Below are 6276 nucleotides of genomic sequence, written 5' to 3'. Positions count from 1 at the left end.
GGTCCCGGCGGCGGCCGGGGCGGGGCGGGGCGGGCGGCGCGAGCCGCCGGTCGCCATGGAGACAAGCGTGCTCCCGCCCCGCCCTCCCTGCACGCTGCGCTGCCTGATGCGGGGCGGGGCCTCTGGGGCGGGGGCGTATCCGTCAGGGTGGGCGTGCTCGCCTGGGCGGGGCCGCCGAGGTGGGCGTGGTCTCCGGGGGCGGGGCGTTTCCGCCGGTGCGGGAGCAGGCGCCGCGCGTGGCCGCCGCCGCCGCCGCCATGTCGGCCGCCTTCAGGAAAGCCGCCAAGTCGGGGCAGCGCCCGCACCGCGAGCGAGCACAGGTCGGTGCGAGCCCCCTGCGCGCGGTTCCGCCCCTGCCCCGGTCCGCGCCGCCGCCGGGCCTGGCCGGGCCTGGCGGCGCTCCCCGCGCGCTGACGCGGCGCCGCGTGTTCCGTAGCCGGCGGCGCGGCGGAAGCTGGGGCTGCTGGAGAAGAAGAAGGACTACCGGCTGCGAGCGGAGTGAGTGACCACCCCCCCCCCCCCCCGTACCGCGCCGCCGGGCCCGGCCTGCCCCGCCACCGGGCCCGGTCCGGCCCGACCCGGCCTCACCGCCGCCCCGCTCCCCCCGCAGCGACTACCGCAAGAAGCAGGATGCGCTGCGCGCGCTGCAGAGGAAGGCGCTGGAGCGCAACCCCGACGAGTTCTACTTCCAGATGGTCCGCAGCAGCCTGCAGGTGGGCACCGGGCCCTGCCGGGGGGCACGAGCGGACCCCGCACAGCACAGAGGGGTCCCCGGGCCCCGCCGACCCGGCTGAGCCCCCCCTGCCCTCCGCTTCCAGGATGGCGTTCACGTGGTCAAGCAGCCCAAGGACGAGGTGACGCCCGAGCAGGCCAAAGTGATGAGGACGCAGGACCTCAAGTACGTGGAGATGAAGCGGGTGGCGGAAGCCAAGGTAACGTCGCCGCACACCCGGGTGCCCCGGTGCCTCTCCCGTAGCCGTAGAGGCCCAGGTGCCTCTCACACGTAGCGAGGGTAGAGGCCTGTCACTGAAATGGGGTGATGTGCTGGGCAGACAGCAAACGTTTGACCCCTGAAAACCGTTTGTTCCATATCCTTGTTCAATAATACTCCCCACCTCATTGCTGATGGAACTATACTGAAGTGTTCTCCACATACAAAAAAAGCTCAAGAAAATCAGCTTTGGATTTTCTGTCAGCCCTTTGCTAGTACGTTCAGGGTAATCCTTTCTGTTTTGTCCACCATCAGGTCAGTCATCTTTGGAAAATGATTTGCACATATTTGACTAGGTGATGCTGGAAATTATTGTAAGTTACCTGGGAAGGTTTTGAGGAGACAGTATAAATATAGACTAGATAAGTTTAAGGAACATTAAAACAAGAAGAAATGTTTAGGTGCAGATGCTTTTGAAAAACAATCAAGAATTTCCTTCAAGGAGACTCAATCCACTTTGTTACAGCTGTTTATCAAAACTGAGATCAACTTTTCCTTTCTGCAGAAAATCGAAAGGCTGAAGTCGGAGCTCCATCTCCTGGACGCGGAGGGGAAGCAGCCCAACAAGCACGTGTTCTTCTTTGATACCAAAAAAGAAGGCAAGACACATACAGGCTTTGTCCAAGGCTTTTTGACCTTTCCTTTCAGACTGTGTAACAGCTGTAAAATGCCACAGTGCTTCCTTTATGCTGTTGTCATATATCATTATTCTATTTTAGGAAAGTATTTTAAGTGCTCAGAGCATCTTTTTTGGTAACTAAGGGTGGCATCTTGTTCCACAGGAGCTGTCTCCCTAGGGCTGTCTCCATTACTGACTGTACATGAGCTACATTTGGATGGTTTGTTGGGTATTAGACCAGATGTTTTGAGAAGTTGTCATTCCTTTTTTTTTTTCTCTTTTTTTAGTTCAAGAGTTTGATATTGCAACTCACCTGAACACCGTTCCGGAGCTGGTGGACAGAGTGTACAACCGCCCGACCATTGCAACGTTACAGAAAGAGTCGCTGAAAGGAGCTACTGATCCTGCCCACCTAAAGGTAGTTTGTGCTGCCACTATTTGGATTACAGAGCCCTTTACACTTCACATATTTGATGCAATAAGTCCTCAAAAAGATTCACTGGAATGTTTTGGAGGAGCACAAAGTGTTTCTCTTTTCCTAGAATTTGTATTAGAGACATGGTGGTTCAGTCCTAGAAGTAACTAAACTTGGCTTTAGCACTGTAAATGCCTAAGTAGCTTTGATGTAGTGGACTGTCTTACAAGCTTGAGTCAGTAGATGTGAGATAAAGTTGTCTAAAAATCGACAATTAGTAAATTTGTAGTCTGTTGTCCTGTGATTCAGATGCCTGCCTTGTTGCCAGCTTTCTGATTGACTTATCAGTAAAGCAGCTAGACAAGTTTTAGATGGATATATCATTTCTGAATGTCTGAGTCATATTGTAAGCGTGTTGGGAACTGTTCTTTTTGGATGTTGCTACTTAAATCACACCTGCAGAAATACCATTTTGTGCTGGGAAAGCCATCAGTTCTTAGCAGATAAACATGACCAAACAAACTGCATGTTGGGTGGCCCCTGTGTAATTTCTAGGCACTTCAGGATTTTTTGCCTTACTCTGACTAAAAGTTTTGAGCTTTCCTTTCAGAGTTAAAATTTTCTCTCATACCCAACATTGAAGTTCAGATGACTTTAAAAAATATATATATGTTTCTAGAGACCACCTACCAAACAAGGCTCCACATTATCCAAGCCAAGTTAGAAGTTTTTTTTTTTTTTTTTTTCCTCCCTCTGGTTTAGATTTAAGAGATTAAAACAAGCAAGGAGAATCAAGCCCTAACTAGAAAACCTCAAGTCTGATAAAGATGTTACACAATTTTCTGGAATCTAGCCACAGAATAAAAGCAACATTCTTCAGTAAAACTGTTAAGATTTAAAATGCTAAAAAACCTCTGAGGTCGGTTCCAGACTAACGTTTTGTTTCTTTGTGTTAAAAATGCTTTTTATTCTTCTTCAGAAATTAGCCCAACAAAGGAAGAATCAGTATGACCTCCTGAAGCAGCGAATTGAGCGAGAAAAGACCATGTTTGTAATTGCACAGAAGATTCAGACACGCAAAGACCTTTTGGTGAGGGCTGTTTTGTTTTGGGATCTGTACTGTTTTTAAGTCTAGTTTTACGTATATTACTTCAGTCTTATACTGACTTTTCTAGGTGACTGCTAAAACTAACTTTGGCATGAAAAATGCAAGGAGAGGGCTTCAGAGCATTCCATTTGTAACAAGACTAGTAACTTTTATCTGCTATCACAACTGAACCCTATTAGAAAGGACAAAGACTTAACAAATACTATTGCTGTCACCTCTCAAGTACCCCAATAATGCTTTCAAGTAGCATCCGAGGGAAGGAAGCAGTTCTGTAGGTTACAAGAAAATCTTTTAAATCCTAGTGACCAAAAAAATGCTTGTTTTAGTGGGGCTTGCCACCTTCTGGTGCCCATGAGCCAAATAGATTGTACCTGACAAACCAAAGTCAGAAAAGCAAATGGAATTATTAACCCTATCTGAATAGTGGAACATGTTCACTTGTCACTAATACCTCTTCAGTCACAGGCAGGGTTTGTGTTACTTATTTCAGGACTTTTTTCCCTTTTTTTTTTCTCCTCTCCTTCAGGATAAAACACAGAAAGTGAAGGTGAAGAAAGAGACAACAAACAGTCCAGCTATTTACAAGTTCAAATTTCAGCGGAAACGCTAATTGTTCCATGAAGTAATTAATGTAACCTTTGTTTAGAAGGAAGATTCTCTTTAAGAAGTACCGATACAGCATCAACATCAGTCTGGCTTCCACTGCAATCTTAACACCATGTCAAAACAAATTACTCTGGGCCTTCTGTAGCTATAAACATGTATCTAATTAATGGATTAATAAATCAGTTTATCCTCATGGTGTTTACACTGGAAACCCACAAGAGGTGCCCAAGTGTGCTAGTGAAGTACACTGTAAACAGTCCTTGAAAAGTCAGCGTCAAAGCTAAGATGTGGAACAGGCAGCCCACAAGCAAAATAGGTATCCCAGCCTTTCTGTTACTTTCAGTTGTGGCCAGCAGACCACATGGCCACAAACACAAGATTCTAGATCAGTTTTCTACCAGAGTTGAATGTCACCTTTCTAAACAATTTTTTCCTCCTTTTTGACATCTATCTTTGCTTTTTCTGTCATTTTACCTGCACAAAGTGTTCCACTTTGAAACTTCAGCAGTGAAAGGCATTGCTGAGGACACAGTGCTAAATTCAAGCACCGTCTTAGCCAAAGGCCAGCCAGGAACGGTGCTACTGGTGCTTCCACTGTACAGAAGGAGAGAGATCTCATGCTTTATAAGTGACTTTGGTACTTGCAAATAAGGTACCTAAACACATTGCTGTTTGTTTGCTTTATCCCATACCTTACCAAGGGGCACTGCTCCTACCACAAGGACTCTCTGGTAGAACTTAATGATTTTGAACACTGCTGAGATTCATAAAGAGAAGCCACATGCAGGACTGAGGTTTGTCCTCCATTTATGTTGTGCTCATCACTGCTTTGGTAGTTGCAGAAGGGTTTCCAGCGAGAACAATGGAGACATCCTGAAGTGTGCTGGAGAAGTTCAGGCAAGTTGGGAGAGCCTGGGTGTAAACATTCCTTCCCTTATCTCTCTCACTCACTCTGTGTCTGCCAGTAGCACATGCCCATGCAAGATGGTCAAAAAAGATTCTCAAAGTCTTCCCACATCCAAAGATTTTCTCGCCTGTCTGGAAGCATGAATATTTCTCAGGTGCTGAAGTGCAACTTCAGTGTAATAGTGGACATAGTTCTTGTGATTACAAAGATCACAAAGTTAAAACAATTGTGGCATTATCCATTTGCTTTTTTCCTTGATGGGGAACATTAAAGGAAGGACTATATATCACTATTAAAAGCAGATGAGACTTGTACCTATGGAATAAGAAGTTCTCCCACTGGGAAGTTGGCTGGTCAGTGCACATCACTACTGCCAACACGGGGTCTTTGCAGTGAAATTCCTTGTGCTATTTGCTCACCTGTGGCCAGGTGAAGCCCCTTGGAGGACGAGCAGCAGCAGGGACTGTGCCTTGGTCCATTCCCACCCCTGTGCAGCCCAGGCGCTGCAAGGGCACACAGCTCAGCGCTGGGGAACACCCGCCAGGCCGTGTCCCACTGGGATGCCCCACTGCAAGGACACACCGTGTGGCCACATGTGGCATCAAGAAAGTGCCAGCAGAGGTGGCACCTCATCACCGAGAATGCCTCTGTCCCAGGGCCCTTTCCCCACGCGTCAATCCCAGGGCCAAAGATGCTCGTTTGAGGGCATCACTAAACCCGTCCCTCCGCCAGCCCTTGCTCTCGATCCCAGCCCTGGATCCCTAGCACAGCTGCCTCATCTTCACGTGCTGAAATGCTCCTGCTGGAGTCCAGGAAGGGTCGGTGCCTCCTGAGCAAGCTGAGCACCCTGCAACCCGGCCTGCTCAGGGCCAGGAGATGCGCTGGGCCCCGCCGCCCTCCCGCCGGCCCCAGGGGCAGGGACGGAGCTCGCAGCTCTCCTCTGCTTGCAATGATTGCAGCAGGGGAGCCTGGACCAACCGGTTCTCCAGCAGGAGATTCCCTGCAGCTTGGAAGATACAGATATCAAAACAGCCCCCAGGTTCACCACTCTGGTTTCAGGTGACTCAATAATGTTCTGCCATACAGTAATTCCACGTAATTCATCCTTGGAGCTGAGGAGCTCAATTGATAAAGACCGCTTAGAACAGCTAATAGGAGTCTGCACCTCCAGGCACCTGCAATCGTTGCTGCAAAGGCAGCAGAAGCATCGCAGGGCCGGGGCTGCAGACCAGCACAGCCCAACGTCACCGTGCTCCCCTGCTTGGGACACAGCCTCTCACTGCACACATGAGGAGAGGGGTGTGCAATGCAAAACAGGAGCCACCGACTGCTGCTCAACACAGCCGCTCTCCACGGGGTCACTCCACCCCTCAGCACCCCAGCCAGGCACCCCCCCGCTCCCGGCCATGCCCTCCCAGTGCAGCATTCCAACCTCCAGTCCAGCCCCATCGGATGCAAAGAAAGCCCAGGGAAAGCCACTCACGTGGGCAGAGCGGGGCCAGGCTGCACCCACGGGCCCAGGCGGGAGCCCGAGAGCACCCGGACACCCCAGCTCCGCTGCCCTGTGTCGGGAAGCACGGGACATGCACCCACGTGCCCCAATGCGCCTTTCCAGGGAAGCGCTCATTGA

The 6276-nt window shown here is 50.1% G+C and overlaps 1 protein-coding gene across 1 annotated transcript; it reads left to right on the top strand.

Annotated features, from left to right (window-relative positions):
- The first annotated feature begins 257 nt into the window (after window positions 1–257).
- Window positions 258–3943, top strand: UTP11 (UTP11, small subunit processome component). The gene is made up of 8 exons (XM_026043340.1): window positions 258–320; window positions 437–498; window positions 611–713; window positions 819–932; window positions 1497–1590; window positions 1898–2028; window positions 3005–3115; window positions 3660–3943. The coding sequence occupies exons 1-8, from the start codon at window positions 258–260 to the stop codon at window positions 3741–3743; spliced, it is 762 nt and encodes a 253-aa protein (XP_025899125.1). The 3' UTR covers window positions 3744–3943.
- Window positions 3944–6276: the final 2333 nt, after the last annotated feature.

This window comes from Nothoprocta perdicaria, unplaced genomic scaffold (assembly GCF_003342845.1).
Source record: "Nothoprocta perdicaria isolate Ctin4 unplaced genomic scaffold, notPer1 scaffold_33, whole genome shotgun sequence".
Classification (NCBI taxonomy): Eukaryota; Metazoa; Chordata; class Aves; order Tinamiformes; family Tinamidae; genus Nothoprocta; species Nothoprocta perdicaria.
Note: the sequence above shows the minus strand (reverse complement) of the source record. Positions and strands in the feature narration are given on the sequence as shown.